This window comes from Carcharhinus amblyrhynchos, chromosome 1 (genome assembly GCF_965287045.1).
Source record: "Carcharhinus amblyrhynchos chromosome 1, sCarAmb.v2.hapA, whole genome shotgun sequence".
NCBI lineage: Eukaryota > Metazoa > Chordata > Chondrichthyes > Carcharhiniformes > Carcharhinidae > Carcharhinus > Carcharhinus amblyrhynchos.
Window position 1 is genome coordinate 6,058,443 of NC_137324.1, and position 21,753 is coordinate 6,080,195.

General features: G+C 45.0%; 1 protein-coding gene across 3 annotated transcripts in view; it reads left to right on the forward strand.

Annotated features, from left to right (window-relative positions):
- Window positions 1–21,753, forward strand: part of LOC145343973 (uncharacterized) — a 58,376-nt gene that overhangs the window by 10,747 nt on the left and 25,876 nt on the right. The window contains exons 1-9 of one of the 3 annotated variants that reach the window (XM_080190607.1): window positions 5,329–5,392; window positions 6,402–6,484; window positions 10,863–10,965; window positions 11,324–11,520; window positions 13,047–13,130; window positions 13,726–13,809; window positions 18,173–18,424; window positions 19,005–19,130; window positions 21,297–21,345. In XM_080190607.1, coding sequence (XP_080046733.1) covers window positions 5,335–5,392; window positions 6,402–6,484; window positions 10,863–10,965; window positions 11,324–11,520; window positions 13,047–13,130; window positions 13,726–13,809; window positions 18,173–18,424; window positions 19,005–19,130; window positions 21,297–21,345 — 1,036 coding nt within the window. In that variant the 5' untranslated portion in view covers window positions 5,329–5,334. Of the gene's footprint in view, window positions 1–5,328; window positions 5,393–6,401; window positions 6,485–10,862; window positions 10,966–11,323; window positions 11,521–13,046; window positions 13,131–13,725; window positions 13,810–18,172; window positions 18,425–19,004; window positions 19,131–21,296; window positions 21,346–21,753 lie in introns of those variants that run through there. The other 2 variants (XM_080190800.1, XM_080190706.1) reach the window with 2 other exon arrangements.

Sequence of the window (21,753 nt, forward strand, 5' to 3'; positions counted from 1 at the left end):
GAGTGACTGAGTATGAGCTCATCAGAAAGTCAGCATGTATTTGTAAAGGGTAGATCATGTCTGACTAATCAATTTTGTATTTTTGACAAATCACCATCATGATTAACAAGGGTGTGGCAATGGAGGATACGAGGACTTAATGGAGGCATTTGTAAGGTTCTTCTGAAGGAACTATTAGCAAAATTAACCACCCAGGAATGGAGGTAACATTCTGAAACAGTAATTAGTTGACAGTGATTTCGACTGCAGGGCTCCTGAGGATTAGCGTCATTGCCAGTTGCTGTTTCCTGAGCTACATTTGAATTGTACAATTGCCAAATGTTGCTCCAGTTTTAGTTTCATTTCTGCTTTATCCTCCCCATTCTAATCAGTGACTCAAAAGGAACTGGTTTCCATCTTCACCACAGTGCTCAGACAAATTGCTGAATCGTGGAAGGGTTTTTAATATCGAGCGATGCCTTTTTTTAAAATTGCTTTTGTTGTTTTGTTATTTGTCAGAATTCAAAGACTATGTTGAATCTACATTAATTTGGAGTTTAGTTTGTGTCCTTTCTCGCTGTCGACCAAAAGTGGATCCTGGAGGATAAGCATTCAATTAATTTGGTAGATAAATACTTAAATTTATAAGGAGGCAACAAGAATGTAGAGATTTGTCATGCTGATGAGAGTTTTTCAAGGTTGCTTGTTATCAGGAGATGATGTGGAGATGCTGGTGTTGGATTGGTGTAAACACAATAAGAAGGTTATCGTGGATGCAGATGAAGGGAGTGTTTTGTCGGCTATTTCCTGCCTTGTGTTGTATGCTGTGATAATGGAGGGCCTGAGCAGTCGGGAACTGTTTTTGGGTTGTTGATTCTTCAGTGATGAGCAGTGGGCCATGTGTGAAATGAATACAATGCTATGTATACGGGGGAGTCCGAGAGGTGGTGTGTCTTGCAAACCATGATGGCGAAATAAAGTTCAGTGTCTGAAAGAAATTTGAATTCTTGGAAAGTAAGGTTTTAAAGTTTATTTATTGGTATCACAAAATGATAGTAACCACATGTTGAAATGGAAATTGTGTTGTCTACTCTTGCCTCAGGTTTACCTCTCACGGGTACTGTTTCAAAACACATCTTGAGCACTTGAGTTCGGAGACCTGACCTTAGATTATAGAATTCACATCTGATATCAAAGCTACAGAACTCTCTGGCTTTGAGGAAGCCAGACTTGCATTTTGATTTTGATTTATTGTCACATGTACTAACATAGAGTTAAAGGTATTGTTTCTTGTGCGCTATGCAAAACATACCATTCATAGAGAAGGAAAGGAGAGAGTGCAACATGTAGTGTTACAATTATAGCCAGGGTTTAGAGAAAGATCAACCTAATGCAAGGTAAGTCCATTCAGAAGTCTGACAGCACAGGGAAAGAAGCTGTTGGTACGTGACCTCAGACTTTTGTATCTTTTTTTAGTGATGGAAGAAGGTGGAAGAGAGAATGTCCGGGGTCCGTAATCATGTTGGCTGCTATGCCGAGGCAGTGGGAAGTGTAGACAGAGTCAATGGATGGGAGGCTGGTTTGCATGATGGATTGGGCTTCATTCATGACTCTTTGTAGTTCCTTGTGCCTTGGATAGAGCAGGAGCCATACCAAGCTGTGGTACAACCAGAAAGAATGCTTTCTATGGTGCATCTGTAGTAGTCAAAGCTGATGTGTCAAATTTCCAGAACGCCTGAGGACTTCCCCAAGCACTTTATAACCAGTGACGTATTCCTTAAGTGCTGTAATGTCAGGAATGTGGCAGCTCATTTGTACATAGCAATGTTCCACAATCAACATTGTGATAACCAGGGAATGTGTGTGTGTGTGTGTGTGTGTGTCTCACATTGAGGAATGACAGGACAAGGACTATCCTTCTGCTCTACCTAATAGTTTTTTAAAATTCATTCATGGGACAAAGGTGTTGCTGGCTGGCCAGCATTTATTGCCCATCCCTAGTTGCCCTTGGAGGGCAGTTGAGAGTCATTGGCTCTTCTCTGTACAACTGCAAGGGCAGGCATCACTGAGTTCAATGTTACTGGGATTTTTGGGTGGGGGTATATGGGAAGATTTGCTGTCAGAGTCTCGGGAAGTGCGAGAGGATCGTGTCACAGAGTCTCACAAGGGATGAGAACATAAGAACATAAGAACATAAGAAATAGGAGCAGGAGTAGGCCATCTGGCCCTTCGAGCCTGCCCCTGAGTGGCGGCGATGGTTAAGATTCCCATTACTGAAATTCTGTGGGTTTGAGAGAGGTGAGCATTCCATCACTGACAATCTTAGGCTGGAGGCACATGGTAAAGATCTCTTTAGATAATGATGAAAAATGTACAAAACTTTTGGTGATCTTATCAGTGACTTACACAGATGTAGCAAGTCTCCCTGTTTTCATACTCTATTTCCCTGCAATAAAGGCCAACGTTAGGGTCGTAAAGAATGCTTTTGCTACATTGGCCTTTATAAATCAAAGTACTGAGTATAAGAGTTGGAATGTTATGGTGAAGTTGTATAAGACATTGGTGAGGCTGAATTTAGAATATTGTGTGCAGTTTTGGTCACCTAATTACAGGAAGGATATTAGTAAGGTTGAAAGAGTGCAGAGAAGGTTTACAAGGATGTTGCCGGGACTTGAGAAACAGAGAGAGGTTGAATAGGTTAGGACTTTATTCCCTGGAGCGTAGAAGAATGAGGGGGGATTTGATAGAAGTGTATAAAATTATGATGGGTATAGTGGGTATAGATAAAGTGAATGCAAGCAGGCTTTTTCCACTGAGGCTAGGGGAGAAAAAAACTAGAGGCCATGGGTTAAGGGCGAAGAGGGAAAAGTTTAAAGTGAATATTACCGGGGGAGGGGGGGGTGGAGCTTCTTCACACAGAGTGGTGGGAGTGTGGAATGAGCTGCCAGATGGTGATAAATGTGCGCTCACTTGTATCATTTAATTAAAACTTGGACAGGTACATAATGAGAGGGGTGTGGAAGGATATGGTCCAGGTGCAGGTCAGTGGGACTGGGCAGAAAAATGGTTCGGCACAGCCAAGAAGGGCCAAAAGGCCTGTTTCTGTGCTGTAATGTTCTATGGTTCCATTTACCTTCCTAATAATGCTAACTTTTAATGATGTACAAAAGACATTCCGACCCCTTTGTAGTTGGCAATCTGTGTCGGAATACACTAAGACTGTTTCTGAAGAGTCATGTCCAAATGCAATAAGACCTGGACAGTATCCAGACTTGGGCTGACAAGTGGCAAATACCGTTCATGCCACACGAGTGCCAGGCATATAACCATCCCCAACAAAAGAGGATTTAACCATTGCCCCATGACATTCAATGGTTATACCATCACTGAATCTCCCACTATCAAGTTTCTGTGGGTTACCATTGAACTGCTTGTGCTGAACAGTGGAGAAGCCCCAATGGGCTGTGCGGTCTACTATCTCTTCAGTTCTTTGGTCCCACTTCAGAATTCGATCACGAGCAAAGCTTCCTCCTCCCCCTCTCAGCTCGCATTCCAAGACTCTTGCTGGTAAACCTGCCAGCCTCCACTGTCCTTGTGCTGCCTGTGGGAGTTTCTCCCAGACAGTATTGGAATGTTTGAAAGATATGAAGCATTGGAGATGAGAAAGACATACTTTGTTTTCACCTGGAGTTCAGTCTGTTTTAAGTTCTAACAAGACGTTATTGTCACTTCATGAGCTGGAATTCTGTTTGTTCCAACAGTCTCAGAATGCTGGAGTGGCACAGTGGTTAGCACTGCTGCCTCACAGCACCAGGGACCCAGGTTCAATTCCAGGCTTGGATTATTGTCTGTGTGGAGTTTGCGCATTCTCCCCGTGCCTGCATGGGTTTCCTCCAGGTGTCCCTGTTTCCTCCCACAGTCAAAATATGTGGGTTAGGTTGATTAGCTGTGCTAAATTGCTCCTTAGTGTTAGCGAGATTTGTAGGCTAAATGTGTGGGGTTATAGGGATAGGGCCTGGGTGGGATTGTTGTTGGTGCAGGCTCAATGGGCTGAATGGACTCCTGCACTGTAGGGATTCTGATGTATCCCTGCTCCCAGCCAAAATTCTGGCCTTGCTCTTGTTAGAATGTCTAATTGATGTGTATAGTGAGCTAAAGATTTCCCCCTTTCCCTGTGAAGAATGCTGTTTAATCTTTGTGATGATGGTTAATGCTAAACATTGGGCAGCATTGCCAGAGTTAGCGAGCTAGGGGCTATTCCAGGGTACTCAACATGGGTTTTGTAACAGTGCTACTGGGCTATCTTCAATTAGCTATTTGGTAAAGTCAGAGTTTGTAAAGTCAGGAAATTGGGTAGATGTTGGTGCCTTCAGCTGCCCAGACCCTGAGCTTTGAGGTTTCTTTTATAATCCTTCCACTCTCTACATGTAAAGTCCTAAACATCTGACAAAGTTTAATCGTTGCTGTTTGACAACAGTCCTGCCTTATTTGACCATACTAGAGACAGTGTTACTGATAGGTGTACCCTAGGGAATCTGTGCTCTTGTCATTTGTACAATTCTATAAATATCAATCTGAGGAATTATTTGAGGTTTGCTAACGGTGGCAAATTATGAGGCATAGCAAAGTGGGAGGATGTGACTGGAGGTGTTCCCTCCAGAACTGTACAACATTATTCTAAATGTATTTTTATCCATGTGGAGGCAAGGGAGGGATTTCAGCGCTCTGACCCAAATTGGGGGTAATACAGTTGATGTGGCTGTTATGGATTTCAGCAAAGCCTTTGACAAGTGGGAGACTTATAAAGAATGCAAATGGGAGACTGGGTAATTTGATAAGGGAGATTCAAAATTGGCTTAGATGTAGGAGACAGAGGGTGATGACAGAAGGCTGCTTTAGTGACTGGAATGGATTAAGAAGTCTGACAACACCAGGTTTAAGTCCAACCGATTTATTTGATAGTAAACTCACAAGCTTTCGGGGTTTGCCCCTTCATCAGGTGAATGGAGAGCTCTGGCTTCAGACAGAGCATACATATAACAGCATAGACAGTTTACAGATTAGTGACTGGAAGCCAGTGGCTTACCACAGAGATCCGTGCTGAGCTCCTATTATTTGTAATTTATATGAATGACGTAGATGAGTATGAGGGGGGTAGGATTATCAGTTTGTAAATGACGCAAAGATTGGCTGGGTGGTTAACAATGAGGTTGAGTGCCTTGGGCTACAGGGAGATATAGATGGGATCATCAAATGTGCAGACAGGTGGCAGATGGAGTTTAACCCTGAAAAGTGTCAGGCAATACTCTTTGATGGGAGTAATTTGACAAGTTTCACCCGGGGTGAAAGTATTCAATGCACAGCATGACACAGAAGCTGTGGAACAAAGGAACATTGGCGTGTTTGTCCACAGGTTAGGTGCATGTTAGTAGGATGGTGAAAAAAGCATTGGAACATTATCAATCAAGGCATAGAATACAAAACAGGAGGTCATGTTGGAGTTGTACAGAGTTTTGGTGCGGCCACAGCTAGAGTACTGGATGGGGCATAGCGATGTGGGAGGATGTGACTGGAGGTGTCCCCTCTAGATCTGTACTGCAGCTTTCTATGACTTTTCTAAATGGATTTTTATCCATGTGGGATGCAAGGGAGGGGATTGCAGGGATTTGACCCAAATTGAGGGCAGTGCAGTCGATGTAGTTAATGTGGTTTTCTGGGCGCCGCGTTATCAGAAGGGTGTGATCGAGGAGGTGCAGAAGAGATTCACCAGGATGCTGCCTGGGTTGGAGCACTTAATTTAAGAGAAGTTGGATAGGCTTGGGATGTTTGCCCAGCAGAAAATACAAATGGATCAAGGTGTACAAGAATGAGGGACATGGGCAGAGTGGATAAGGAGCAGCTATTCCCCTTAGTTGAAGGGTTAGTCATGGGGGGATGCGAGTTTAAGGTGAGGGGCAAGAGGTTTAGGGGGGATGTAACGAAAAGTATGCGTCATGTGTTTTTTTAATTCATTTGTGAGACGTGGGCGTCGCTGGCTGGGTCAGCATTTATTGCCCATCCCTAGTTGTCCTTGAGTTGAGTGTCTGGCTCTGCTATTTCAGAGGGCAGTTGAGAGGCAACCACATTGTTGTGGCTCTGGAGTCACATGTAGCCTGGGCCAGACTGGGTAAGGAGGGCAGAGTTCCTGCCCTAAAGGGCATGTAGGCAGCTAGGTTGAGTGTGCTGAAGAGTTAGTGTTACCAGTGAATATACACATGCAAGTTTGTGAATTATGTCATTCCACGCACACCACTGGCTTCACCAGTGGAGAAGCCCAACAGGATTTTCTAAGCTGCTGATACCACTGTGATGCTGACGATGAGCATTTTATTTTAAAGGAACGGGATTTTTTTCTCTAAAGTTTGCCTTTTTTCTTTTTGCAGAAGACCATTACCTGTCAACATTGAAGCATAGAGTCAACGTTTACCAACATAACCTGCAGGACAATCCAAAGGTGACCACTCAGGTATAGTTGCAGCATGTTGGGGTGCCCTTTTTTCATTCATTTATGGGAGATGGGTGTCGCTCACTGGCCAGCATTTATTGTCCATCCCTAGTTACCCTTGAGAAGGTGGTGATGAGCTGCCTTCTTGAATCGCTGCAGTCCACGTTCTGTGGGTTGACCCACCTTGTTTGATGCAGTGACAGATAATGTGTTGCCTAATTGCTCGTGATGATGCCTGACGTGGTTTACCCAATACAGTGGGGTGGTCAGGGGAATGGTTCTCAAACTTGTGTGTATGGATCCAGTGAGAAGAGAAACTGCTCCTGGGCATCATTCCTAACTTTGGAAAGGGAGTGCCAGCCAGCTAACCAAAAGGGAAAATGTTGCTAAGCATTTTTATTTGTATGGGGGGGCGGGGGGGTGATGTTACGGACCTTCATTGTAGCTACTGTCACTTCGCTCCTCTTGAGAGACTAGATGAAAATTTTCGGAGTTTAAATCTGCCTTTATTCAACCTATAGCAGGCAAATCTGCATTCACAGTATAGCGTTCAGACTCATTGAGTGATACATTGCACTAGTAATTATATCTTTGGTTATGGTTGGCTTGGTGGCACAGTGGGTTAGCACCGCTGCCTCACAGCACCAGGGACCCAGATTTGATTCCCAGCTTGGGTCACTGTCTGTGTGGAGTCTGCATGTTCTCCCTGTGTCTGCGTAGGTTTTTCAGGGTGCTCCTGTTTCCTCTCACGGTCCGAGAGATGTACTGGCTAGGTGCATTGGCCATGCTAAATTCTTCCTCGGTGTACCCTCGTGCACAGATGCAAACCACTGTTCCAGCTTCCTGTCAGAATTGGGAGTCTGGAGTCATTCCTGGTTCGCTCACTGGAACTGGGGTTGTCTGTTCCCTACAGGTAATGGTTCCTCTCTACCAATGGGCACGAGGCCACAAGCTTCTCTTTTGTGCGCCCAGTACCTTTGTGTTCTGAGATGATTCCAGCTGTCTACTTGTTCTGGCCTGGAGCTGTGTTTTTGAGATATGTCCTCTACCCTCAAGATATCTAATTCCATCTGTTCTTGTTAAACTGATTTGAAATTATATTGTGGAGAAACCCAGATGACTGTCTTCAAATACTTGAAGCATGTAATGAAGAGTTTCTAATTTACCCTGAGTTTTGGCTAAGCTCAAGAATAGTCATGTCTAAAGCTAACAAATGTCTGGATGTCAACTTCAGAATTGCTGGATCTTGATTATTGTGGGCTTTTGGTATTCTGATAGTATGGATTATTTCCAGCGTTTGGTATTGAGTGCTGGTCATTCCCAGGATTTTGTTATCCTAAACTTGCTGATTATCCCAGGATTTGGTATTTTGTTGGTACTGATTTTTTTTCTGCTTTTGGTATTCTGTAGATAGACTGTCCCATGGGGTTTCCATATTCTGGGATTACTATAAATACCGTGGCTACAAGAGCAGGTCAGAGGTGCTAGTAATTTACTACCTGACTCCCCAAAACCTGTCCACCATCGAGAAGGCACAAGTCAGGAGTGTAATGGAATATTCCCCACTTGCCTGGATGGATGTGGCTCCAGCAACACTCGAAGCTCAACACCATCTAGGATAAAGTAACCTCACTTGATTGGCATCCCCTCCAACAATCTTGTGTTGTTGGAGCTGCATCTGATAGGGCTAGGCATCTGAAAACTAAAGAAAGCCTTGAGGAGTACAATGAAAGTAGGAAGAAACTTAAATATGGATTTAGGAGGACTAAATGTCCTTAGCAAACAGGGTCAAGGAGGATCCCAAGGCACTTGAGGCACATATTAGGAGCAAGAGGGTAACACAAGAAAGAGTAGGCCCACTCAAGGACAATGGAGGGAAGTTATGCATGCAAACACAGGAAGTGAATGAGATCCTTAATTAGTATTATTGGTATTCACCACGGAGAAGGACATGATGGTCAGGGATAGGTGTGTGAGTGCTCTTGAGAATGTCAGTAGATTGAAGAGGGAAGTGTTGAGTATCCTAAATTGCATTTGGATTTGATGGGGTGAACAGTGAGAGCCTTTTTCCTCAGATGGAGATGGCTAGCATGAGGGGACATAGCTATAAATTGAGGGGTGATAGCTATAGGACAAATGTCAGAGGTAGGTTCTTTATTCAGAGAGTAGTAAGGGTGTGGAATGCCTTGCCCACAACAGTAGTGGACTCACCAACATTAAAGACATTTAAATGGTTGTTGGATAAACATGTGGATGATATTGGAATAGAGTAGGTTAGATGGGCTTTAGATTAGTTTCATAGGTCGGCGCAATATCGAGGGCCAAAGGGCCTGTACTGTGCTGTTATGTTCTTCGTTGATTAAAACAGAGAGGTCCCCATGGCCAGATGGGATCTATACCAGGTTACTGCAGAAGGCAAGGGGAGAAATAGTTGGACCCTTAACAGATATCTTCACATCCTGTTTGATCACAGGTGAGGTTCCAGAGGATTGGGGAATAGCCAACATTCTTCCCTTGTTTGAGAAAGGAAGCAGGGATAATCCAGGAAATTATAGGCTGGTGAGCCTGACATCAGTGGTGGAGAAGTTTTTGGAGTAGATACTGATAGATGCACATTTGGAAGAAAATAGACTAGTTAATGATGGGCAGCATGGTTTTGTCTGGGAAGGAAATTCACGTCCCATCAACTTGATTTAGTTTATGAAGAGGTGACAAAAAATTGATGAGGAAAGGGCTGTGGATGTAGTTTATATGGACTTTAGTAAGGCGTTTGACAAGGTCCCATATGGCAGGCTGGGACACAAACTAAAATCACATGGGATTTGGGGTGGGCTGGCTAGATGGATACAGAGCTGGCTTGGTTATAGAAGACAGAGAGTAGTGGTGGAAGGGTGTTTTTCAGAGTGGAGATCTGTAGCTAGTGGTGTTCTGCAGAGAGCAGTGCTGGGACCTCTGTTTGTAGCATACATAAATGATGTGGAGGAAAATGTAGGTGGTCTGATTAGTAACCTTGTGGATGACATGAAGATTGTTGGAGTTGCTGATAGTGCTGAGGATTGTCAGAGAATACAACAGGATATAGATAGATTGGAGCACAGAAATGGCAGATGGATTTAATCTGGACAAATGCGAGATGATGCATGTTAGAGGATCAAATTTAGGTATGACTTGTACTGTAAATGGCAGAACCCTTAGGAACATTAACACAGAGATCTGGGTGTGCAGGTCCACAGTTCTCTAGAAGTGACAACGTAGGTAGACAGGGTGATTAAGGCGGCATGTGGCATGCTTGCCTTCATCAGCCAGGGCATTGATTGCAAGAGTTGGGAAGAGTTGACAGCTTTATAAAACCTTGGTTCGGCTGCATTTGGAGTATTGCATGTAGTTCTGGTCACCACACGACCAGAAGGACAAGGAAGCTTTGGAGAGAGTGCAAAGAAGGTTTGTTAGGATGTTGCCTGGATTTGAGGGTGTTGACTATGAGGAGGGGCTGAAGAAACTAGGATTATTTTCACTGGAAGCTGAAGGGAGGCTTGATAGAGGCCTACAAAATTGAGAGGCACAGACAGGGTGGATAGTCAAAGGCTTTTTCCTAGGGTGGAAGTGTTGATTACAAGGGGACACAGGTTTAAGGTGAGAGGAGAAAGTTTAAGGGAGATGTGCGGGGGAGGTTTTTCATGTGGAGAGTGGTGGGTGCCTGGAATGTGCTGCCCGGGGAGGTGGTGGAAGCAGGTACAGTAGCAACATTGAAGAGGCGTCTTGGTGGGTAGATGAATAGGGAGGGAATAGAGCGATATGGTCTGAATAAGGGCAGATTTTTCTTTTAATTTGGGCATCATGATGGTACAGGCTTCCTGTCATGTACTTTTTTGTTCTTTGATCATGAAAACATTGCCAATTGTCGGAAAAACCCATCTGGTTCACTCATGTCCTTTAGGGAAGTTAAATCTGTTGGCCTACGTGTGACTCCCGAGCCATGGCAATGTGATTGACTCTCAGCTGGCCTTTGGACAAAGGCAACTAGGGATGGGCAATAAATGCTGGCCAGCCAGCGACATCCCACAAAAAATTTTTAAAAATTACACACGCGCACACAGTGCCGCCTTTACAGAATAGTACACTATTCCCAAAATATTTTTAAAAGTAACATCCATTCTTGCTGTTCCCTGTCCTCCGCATACCATCTTGACTTGGAAATATATCGCTGTTCCTCACTGGGTCATGATGCTGAGTTCCCTTCCTAACAGCATTGCAGGTTGATCTGTACCGCATGGACTGCAGCGTTTCAATAAGGCAATAAGGCAACTGAGGCATAATTGGCATAATTGATTTCCCCCACATTCTGTATGGGTATTCTGGTGTTGCTGCTAACAGTAATTTGTTTCAATGTTCTTTGCAGGGAGTGGAAAATCTGTTTAAAAATCTGGTGGAGAACAATCCAGTGGGCATTAATCCGTACATCTTTAATGAGGGGACAGTCAGGATGGAGCACCATATCTTTGGTAATTTCTGACAGTGATATTCCTGCTTCCTGTTCATAGTGATGTTTGTTTGTGTTCTATTTTGTTGCCAACTACACCCGCTTCACCTACCATTCCCCCCCGTCATCCCAGTTTCTGCCCTCCCCCCTCTGGTGCTGTTGTATAATTTTATAGGTTCCTGCTTCCTTTGTTTAGTTTCCTAAGTAATTATTCTTCAGTCCCCAGGGAGGCTCACTGGCCTGGGGGGAGATGGGAGGGAGTTCAGAGACTTATAGTGCAAGCTTCAGATGCAGATATAAACCATTCTTCATTTGGGGAATCCTGTTGGGGAGCTTTTCTGTTCGTTGGGGTGTGAGAGATGATTCTGTTGATCCTATAGATTCGAGTGAGGAGGATGATGATTACACTTATGAAGATGAAGACTTTTCTAATGATGAAGATGACCAAAATGTGAACACATTTTGTGGACTGCGGAAGAATTTCCTGTATGATATTCCAGAGTTGCCATCCAAGTGTAAAAACTTTACAGATCCATACAGTATACAAGATTCCAATACATATAGAGGTTCTGCTGAGGTGGGTGAACATGAGAAATTCAACCGCAGAATTTAGTCCCGTAGAGTCTGCGTCAGTCTCGGTGCGATCCCGTCCTGTCCTGGGCCTCTCGTAGTCTCGGCGCGATCCCGTCCTGTCCTGGGCCTCTCGTAGTCTCGGCGCGATCCCGTCCTGTCCTGGGCCTCTCGTAGTCTCGGCGCGATCCCGTCCTGTCCTGGGCCTCTCGTAGTCTCGGCGCGATCCCGTCCTGTCCTGGGCCTCTCGTAGTCTCGGCGCGATCCCGTCCTGCCCTGGGCCTCTCGTAGTCTCGGCGCGATCCCGTCCTGTCCTGGGCCTCTCGTAGTCTCGGTGCGATCCCGTCCTGTCCTGGGCCTGTCTTGGTCTCGGTGCGATCCCGTCCTGTCCTGGGCCTGTCTTGGTCTCGGTGCGATCCCGTCCTGTCCTGGGCTTGTCTTGGTCTCGGTGCGATCCCGTCCTGTCCTGGGATTGTCGTAGTCTCGGTGCGCTCCCGTCCTGTCCTGGGCTTGTCTTGGTCTCGGTGCGATCCCGTCCTGTCCTGGGCCTCTCGTAGTCTCGGTGCGATCCCGTCCTGTCCTGGGATTGTCTTGGTCTCGGTGCGATCCCGTCCTGTCCTGGGATTGTCTTGGTCTCGGTGCGATCCCGTCCTGTCCTGGGATTGTCTTGGTCTCGGTGCGATCCCGTCCTGCCCTGGGATTGTCGTAGTCTCGGCGCGATCCCGTCCTGTCCTGGGATTGTCTTGGTCTCGGCGCGATCCCGTCCTGTCCTGGGATTGTCTTGGTCTCGGCGCGATCCCGTCCTGTCCTGGGATTGTCTTGGTCTCGGCGCGATCCCGTCCTGTCCTGGGATTGTCGTAGTCTCGGTGCGATCCCGTCCTGTCCTGGGATTGTCGTAGTCTCGGTGCGATCCCGTCCTGTCCTGGGATTGTCGTAGTCTCGGTGCGATCCCGTCCTGTCCTGGGATTGTCGTAGTCTCGGTGCGATCCCGTCCTGTCCTGGGATTGTCGTAGTCTCGGTGCGATCCCGTCCTGTCCTGGGATTGTCGTAGTCTCGGTGCGATCCTGTCCTGTCCTGGGCCTCTCGTGGTCTCGGTGCGATCCCGTCCTGTCCTGGGATTGTCTTGGTCTCGGCGCGATCCCGTCCTGTCCTGGGATTGTCTTGGTCTCGGCGCGATCCCGTCCTGTCCTGGGATTGTCTTGGTCTCGGCGCGATCCCGTCCTGTCCTGGGATTGTCGTAGTCTCGGCGCGATCCCGTCCTGTCCTGGGATTGTCTTGGTCTCGGCGCGATCCCGTCCTGTCCTGGGATTGTCGTAGTCTCGGCGCGATCCCGTCCTGTCCTGGGATTGTCTTGGTCTCGGCGCGATCCCGTCCTGTCCTGGGCCTCTCGTGGTCTCCGCGCGATCCCGTCCTGTCCTTGGTTGGGCTGGAATCTTTGTTGACATGAGATTCCCGTCCTTCTGGGTGAAAGTTTGGATGCTGTTGTGTGGTGCTGATGGTGCAATATCCTCTCCATTCTGATGTGTTTTGCAGGAGGCAGAGAGAATTGGTCAGGAATTGGTTAATGAAGAAGAACAGGCTAAAAAGAAGGCTGAGAAACGAAGACTTAAGAAAAAAGTAAGAGTCTGAGTGAAGTGTTTACGCAGGGTCCCTGCCTGTGACCCAGCTACCTGTGTTTACGCAGGGTCCCTGCCTGTGACCCAGCTACCTGTGTTTACGCAGGGTCCCTGCCTCTGACCCAGCTACCTGTGTTTACGCAGGGTCCCTGCCTGTGACCCAGCTACCTGTGTTTACGCAGGGTCCCTGCCTGTGACCCAGCTACCTGTGTTTACGCGGGGTCCCTGCCTGTGACCCAGCTACCTGTGTTTACGCGGGGTCCCTGCCTCTGACCCAGCTACCTGTGTTTACGCAGGGTCCCTGCCTCTGACCCAGCTACCTGTGTTTACGCAGGGTCCCTGCCTCTGACCCAGCTACCTGTGTTTACGCAGGGTCCCTGCCTCTGACAAGTGTTGCAAGTGTTTGTCGGTGATTTCCACCTCATTATTGGCACACCAACAGGACATTACTCTTGATGTCATGTGCACTGTTACAGTATATTCTTGTGCACTGTAACACTAAAGTTCAGTGATGGACCTTACTGAGTATTCGTCTCACTGCACATGCAATGATTAATCTGAGGTGATCAATGTTGACTGGACTTAATTTTCTTCAGAGGCAGAAAGAGAGAAGACGGCAACAAAAATTAGAAAAAGAAAATAGAAGTGAGAATAAAATTGGAGAGAATGTTAAAGATAAGGTAAGGACACTTTTCTAAATCATTAATGTGCTCGGGTGAGATGGGATCTCTCATGCTGACAGATTGCGACTAAATAGTGCTTTGACTGAGTTTTGTTTTTATTATTTGGAGCAGGCGTGTGGAAACCAGGAGGTTAAATCAGAAACTACCAGGCGCGCAGAGTACTGGGAGAGATGGCCAGCACCAGATTAGGGAATAGTAAATTAATAGATGGGTTCAGAGTAAAGGAGAAAGTGAAAAAAAGGTCTAAAAATCAGGGTTAACGTTTGTGTATGCATGAGTCGTGAATGCATGGAGTCTGGTAGATAGGATTGGTGAGTTACAGATGCAGATTATTATTTGGGAGTGTTGTAGTTGTAACATGTCTGGCTCAAACAAGGATAGGTATTCCTGGGGTACTTGAGGTGACCAGTACTGTTAGAAAATCTCAGACGATACAACAGTCACGAGGCCAGTGTTTCTGAGCTAACTTTACTTAACCAGCTGCTGCTAGGAGATCATCAGAGGATAGAGCCATAGAAATTTACAGCATGGAAACATGCCCTTTGGCCCAACTTGTCCATGCTGCCCTTTTTTTTTTAAAATCCCAAAGCTAATCCCAAAAGCCCACATTTGCCCCATCTCTCTCTATACCCATCTTACCCATGTAACCATCTAAATGCTTTTTAAAAGACTAACTCTAGTACTGCCTCTGACACCTTGTTCCAGACACCCACCACCCTCTGTGCCCTCCCTGGACATTTTTGTATCTCTCCCCTCTCACCTTAAACCTCTGCCCACTAGTTTTAGACTCCCCTACCTTTGGGAAAAGATATTGACTATCGAGCTGATCTGTGTCCCTCGTTATTTTATAGACCTCTATTAAATCACCCCTCGGCCTTCTATGCTCCAGAGAAAAAAGCACCAGTCTATCCAGCCTCTCCTTGTCACTCAACCCATCAAGTCTTGGTAGCATCCTAGTAAATCTTTTCTGCATTCTTTCTAGTTTAATAATATCCTCCCTATAATAGGGTGACCAGAGCCAGCTCTCCGGTGGAGCAGCTAGGTCATTCCGAATAGATTTACATTTACAATTCAGAACAGATCAATTATAGGTTTTCTTACCAATCATTCCTGCCTTACATTAACTTAAAAATTAAATCATCTTCAGTATACATGTATCAACAATAATACCTGTCATAAACCTTAGCCTACTGCATCTTACTATCCGCTGTAATGGCATTTTATTGTTCTGTAGAATCCAGAAGCTAACTCCTTACTTGGCTGATCCCCTTTCCTGTGTTGCCTGGAGACCCTGGATGCCAGCCTAAAGTTCAAACGAACATCCTTATGGGTTTCCTGAATGGTCAGTGCCAAACTAGATTAATACATGACACCACGTCTGGGCATGTATCCATCTCGTCTGGCAATGAATAAACTATTCATGAAATGATTAAGTGTTCTTTCCGTCTGAAACTTTACTGATAAGGCTTGCATATCCTCAAGGTCTTTGTATTCACTTGGAATATATCTTGCCTGAATGCCTTTTTACCATGATGTTTTGCAGCAAACTGCTGTTAGCTAAAATGAACCATACATCTTAAAAATACATTAATACATTCAAAATATTAGCATATTGTTTAAAATCATAATCACTTGTTAGATCTCTTACTGCATTCACCTGTGCAGTATTCTCTTATTGGCTTATACGTTTGTTTTAAGAATCATTTAACTCTTTGCTTGTAGTTCTGTCACGCCTTAATATATAATGTTTACAAATCTTGTTAACTCATTAGGAGCACCCCACATCAATAGGGTATTAAACATTCCTGGTGTTCAGGATAAAAAAAGGGAGAGGGGTGGTGGTCATGGTTAAGGAGAACATTGCGGTGCTGGAGAAAGAGGATGACCCAAAGGGGTCAAGGATCGAATCTATTTGAATCAAGCTAAGGAACATAAAAGGAAGAATTGTATTGCTTGGTGTAGTGTATAGGCCACCAATTAGTGGGAAGGAAATTTGAGATGGTTCAGGAGTTACAGTCGTTATGGGGGGGTGGAATTTACCACCTCAGTTTTGTTTTCAGGTAATAAGTGTGCAGGACACAGGGCAAGAGTTTCTGGAATGTGTTGAGGAGAATGTTCTGCAGTGGTTTGTTTCCAGTCCAATGAGCGGAGGAACTGCTCGACCTGGATCTTGGGAATGAGGTGCACCAAGTGGATCAAACATCAGTGAGAGAACATTCCTGGGACAATGATCATTGTATCAGGAAGTTTAGGCTGACTATAGAAAAGGGTGAGGAACAGGGGGATGGGAATCTGGAGCGAATAGATTGGAGTCAAAAGCTAGCAGGAAAAATTGTAGCTGAACAATGGGACTACCTTCAAGGAAGAGTTCAGGTGCGGTATAGCCCTTCAAGGGAGAATAAATAAAGCTAAATGAGAAAGATAGAAATTAAGATAAAGAAATGTTCTTCTGACACATGTCACATTGAAAATGCAATTAAGAAGATTCAGAGTAGAGGGCAAGAAACAAATATGAGAGACAAAGAAGGAATATGAAAAAAGATGGCAGACAATGTATCCCAAAGTCTACCATATGTGTGTAAAATAGTGACATGGTTATGTAACGAGGGGTAAAGCCCATTAGGGACTAAAAAGGGGATTTACGAAAGAGGCAGAGAACACAATACTAACGTTTGCAATACTAAGAACTGCAAATGTTACACCTCTGCTCAAAAAAGAGTGTAAAGATAAACCTACAGGCCAGTCAGTTTAACTTTGGTTCTGGAGAAACCTCTAGAAACAACAAGTCAGGACAAAGTTAATATTCACATGGACAAATGCACATTAATTAAGAAAAGTCAGCACAAATATTTTAACAGAAAATTGTGATTAATTAACTCAGAGTCTTTTTGAAGAGATAAGAGAGTTGATGAGGGTGATGCGGTTGACATAGTGTATGTGGACTTCCAAAAGGCATTTGCTATAGACTTGTCAGCAAAGTTACAGCTTACAGAATGAAATGGGCATTAGAACATGAATACAAAATTGGCTGAATGACGGGAAACAGAGTAATGGTTAATGGTTGTTGTCTGGGCTGGAGGAAGGTTTGTAATGGAGTTTCCTAGGGATCAGTGTTGGAACCCTTGCCTTTATATGTTATATGTTAATGACCTAGACCTTGGTGTGCATAGCACAAGTTGGACATATTACGAACTATGAGGAGGACAATGTAGAACTTCAAAAAGACGTAAGCAAGTTGATGGGATGGATGGGCAGCTGAAATTTAATGCAGAGAAATGTAGAATGAGTTAGTTTGATAGGAAGAACCTGGAGAAACTATAGAGTACAAAAAGGATATAATTCAGAGGGGTGTAGGAGCAGTGGAACCTGGTGTATGTGCATAAATCATTGAAGATGGCCACACAGATTGAAAGAATGGTTAATAAAGTACACAGTCTCCTAAGCTTTGTTGAAAGGAGCATAGATTATGAGAGCAGGGTAGTTATGTTGGAACTTCTATAGGACACTAGTTTGGTTTCAGCTGAGATGTTGTACTGCTTTTTAGAATCACAGAACAGTCACAGCACAGAAGGAGGCTGTTTGGCCCATTGTATCTGTGCACATCCTCTGCAGGCACAGTTCACCTCATGTCACTCTCTGCCTTCCCCTGTTGCCCTACAAATGTATTTTGTGTAATCATCCAATTCTCTTTGAAAGACACCACTGAGTTTGCGTCAGTCACACTCTGTGGAAGAGTGTGAAGGATTGGAGAGCGTGCAGAAAAGATTCACGAGAGTCTGTCCACGGATGGGGAATTTCAGTTATGAAGATAGATTGGAGAAGTTAGGACTGTCTTCCTTGGCGATGAGCAGGTTGGGAGGAGATGTGATAGAGGTATCATGAGTCTGGGCTCAGAACAGTCCCCACTTGTGAAAGGGTCAAGAACAAGAGGGCACAGGTTTAGATTATTAGTTAGAGAAGCAAAAGCGACCTGAGGAAAAAATGTTCCCATGATATGGTTTAGGGCCTGGTATGCACTGTTCGAAAATGTGTGGAGGCTGATTCATTCGAGGCATTCGAAAAGGAATTAGACAATTATCTAACACGAATGCGCAAGGTTACTGGGAGAAGGCAGGAGGATGGCACTAGGTTAATTGCACATCTAGAGAGCCAGAACAGACACGGATGGGCCAAGTGGCTTCCTTCTGAACTGTAACAATTCTGTTCCACTGGTGCCTAGACATGTTTCTGTGGCCTCCCAATTAGTGTGTTTCAATGTGGTATCAGTGTTTGTCCAGCGTGGTGTTAGGAAAAGGGTTACGCTAATTTAGCAAACAATTCTGAAACGTTTTATCTAATGTTGGATCTGTTCTATCCGCAGAAAGTTTTATCAAAGAAAGAAAGTTGTAGCGATGGAGAGGAGGATGACGAAGAAGTGAGTGGAAATACTAAACATGGTCTTGATTTGTCTCCCGAGAAAGGGGCTTCGGCATGCAAAAAGCAGAGCTCCGACAAAGCTAACATTAGGAATGAGGATAGTGGTGTGACAATGACTGCTAAGGACAGTAAAGCCAAGAGAGATAGAGTGGGTGAGGATGAGGACACAGCCGATAAATCTATGTATGAATCCGAGGTAAGAACCTGGGCTTTGCAGCGCTCCAGCTGATTGGGAGTGAGCTGCGGTGGCTTTATGGAGAAAGACTAAGGGGATTTGAAATTTCCTCCCCCCCCATTTCTGTGCAGGTCGTGGTGGTGGACAATATGCAACCTCCTCTCGAGACCTGGTGCTCTTCTCTCATGCATCTCTGCTGTGCATCTAAAAAGCTTGGAGCAAGGGAAGGCCCATTGGACCTGTCGAGCTGACTGCACCGAGGTCACAGTCAGTTCAAAACTACCTCTTCTGCCACCCCCTTTCCCCCACCCTCCTCTCCAGAACTACAACTAATTAATTCTCTCTTGCATTGTCCTCCTGGTAAACTTGATTGCGTTTTGAAAAAGATTTCTCCTGTCACTCCTTCATGCTGCCCCTATTCCTGATTATTGGCGGGTTAACGGAGGTAGTTCTGTCCCTGCTTTGAGCACCCTTGCTCCTGTTAAATTACTGCAATGGAAAAGGGAAACAGCTCTTGCGTTTGTCTTGTTTGAAGTTGGGATTGGTGGGAGCGCGGGTTTGTGGGATAAGTTTGTGTTGACACTCTCTGCCCTTCTTGCAGGATGAGTTGGATATGAACAGTTCTTTTGTTTCAAAAGCTGTCAACCAGATAAAACGTAAAATGAATATAAAACCTAAAGCTGAGAGGAAAGAGAACGAGAAAAAGAAAGGTGAAAAGAAAATAGAGGTGAGGAAGCTTCTGACCGCTGCTGTGTGGGTTAGATTTGGTGAACTATAACTCTGCACTGGAGAGCTGCTTCTTGTTGCCCTTCTCCTGATGATATTGACTCTTGGTTTGAGACAGGCAAGCCCTGACTTGCTTTTATAAAGCACCTTTATAAACCAAAGCATCATCTCCAGTTCCATCTCTCAGGACCATAATCAGATGGAATTTGAAACTGATTGAGAGAGATTTGGACAAGGGAAAGGAGAAGAGAGATTGAGGGAAGACTGTTCCTGAGCTTGGGCCTGGCAGGGCCACTGATTCAAGAGGCCAGATTTGGAGAAGCAAAATGATGCTTTTTTTTAATGTATTCCTTCATGGAGTTTGGGTGCTGCTGGCTAATTGCCTCTGAGAAGATGGTGCTGAGCTGCTTTCTTGAATCACTGCAGTCCGTGGCTGAAATCTTCCATCCACGCTCACAGCTGGGATTTTGCGGCGCCACTGAGAGTGACGGGAGTTTTGGGTGGAATGCCAAATTTTCCAATCTCGCTCACAAGGAGCCCTGCCACTGACGAGAACAGCGGATCCTGCTCCATGGTTTTGTCAGAACACCCTGGGGCTTGTGGAGGTTTCAAATGAATAAATGGAAGAACAAGGTGACAAAAATGATTTCAAGATGGAGGCAGTAGCAGACAGGGAGCAGTGATGAGTAAAGTGACCTTCATGGGATGGATATGGGCAGTGAGGTTTTTGATAAACTGGAGTTTATGGCAACTTTGCAGTATTTCACCCAAGTCTCGTGTGTGTGTCCGTCCGTGGTTACGTGTTACTCAATCATGGTTGAACGGAAAAAGGTGTAACCTTGATTTTGTCCATGCTTGACATCCGAGTTAAAGAGCAGGGATTTCTTGCTGCAATTATACAGAGCCTTGGTGAGGCCACACTTGGAATACTATGCGCGGTTTTGGTCTCCTTATCTGAGAAAGGGTGATCTTGCTTTAGAGGGTGAAGATTTACCAGACTGATACCTGGGATGGCAAGATTGACATGAAGAGAGATTGAGTGAGTTTGGATTATATTCGCTGGAATGAGGGGGGGGGATCTCAGAAACCCATAAAATTCTAACAGGATCAGACAGGGTTGATGCAGGAAAGATGTTCCCGATGGCAGGAGAGTCCAGAACCAGGGATCACAGACTGGGGATATGGAATAAACCATTTAGGGCTGACATAAGGAGTAATTTCTTCACCCATAAAGTGGTGAGCCTGTGGAATTCTCTCCCACAGAAAGCAGTTGAGGCCAAAACAATGTTTCCGAAAAGGAGTTAGATATAGCTCTTGGAGTGAAAGGGACGAAGGATATGGGGGGAAAGTGGGAACAGATTACTGAGTTGGATGATCAGCTACGATCATAATGAATGGCAGAGCAGGCTGAATGGCCTACTCCTATTTTTTTGTTTCTATCAGTGGTGCCTTGTATTGTGACTTGACTGAGGTGAGAGAACGGTTATTTTAGCCGCTTTATTGTGCACTCTGAACCCTGGTTTCAGATTTGGGACCTCAGCTTGGAGGTCAGACTTGTTACATAACGCACATTGAACAAACAATAATTAATGTTCTCCTGAGATAGTGGTGCAGGAATCTGTGATGTGGAGGGATGAAGGAAGCTGAGGTGGGTTGAAGGACAAGGGGAAAATTGATAGTGATGGTCAAAATCCTGAGAGATATCGATGGAGCATTTTAGGAGAACCTTTATTTATGGTTTGGTTGAGAGCACATTTACCTCCAGGTTTAAAATGGGTATGGGTTCAACCCCTAAGGGATTTTCCGAGATCTAGCTGCACTGCTGAAGGAATGTTTCATTATTGGAGATGTCTTTCAACTTTAAACTGACTGACACTCAGTCGGGGGTAAAAGATCCCATTGTGTTGTACAAGAGAAGGTGACTTCTCCCATTCTTTAACACTCTTCTCCTCGTTCTGATGAAGGGTCATCCTCTCTCTCTCCCTGACCTGTTGTGCATTTCCATGTTCTGTTTCAATCCCCCGTCAAGCACTATTTACTGTTTGTGGGTCCAGAGTCCCTTTATGTTGATTATACAATTTTCTTTACATCTTTCATGATGATAAAGTGCTGTGTTTAATGCAAGTTGTGTAATTGTGTTGTAATGACTTCTTTCTCTCTTTGTCAGCAACCTGTGGACTCAAACACTTTGAATGACAAAATTTTAGAATTAGCAGGTAAGTGAACACATGGTTGGGAATCATGTGGTCTCAAGAATTGATCAGTGTAATGGCGAGGATGTTTTGTGTACTTGTGGGGAGAAGGGCATTGAGAGCAATATAATCCATTGACAGACTGGAGGGACTGATTGTGGACAAGTCCCCAGGACTGGATGGAATGCATCCAAGGGTTCTGAAAGAAATGGCGCAGGTGATAGTGGATGCCTTGATGATTATTTTCCAAACCTCGCTGGATTCCGGGGAAGTGCCGGAAGATTGGAAAACGGCTAATGTTACGCCGTTGTTTAAGAAGGGTGGCAGGCAAAAGGCAGGGAATTATAGGCCGGTTAGTTTAACATCTGTTGTAGGTAAAATGTTAGAATCCATGATCAAGGAGAAAATAGCGAAGCATCTTGAGGAGAATTG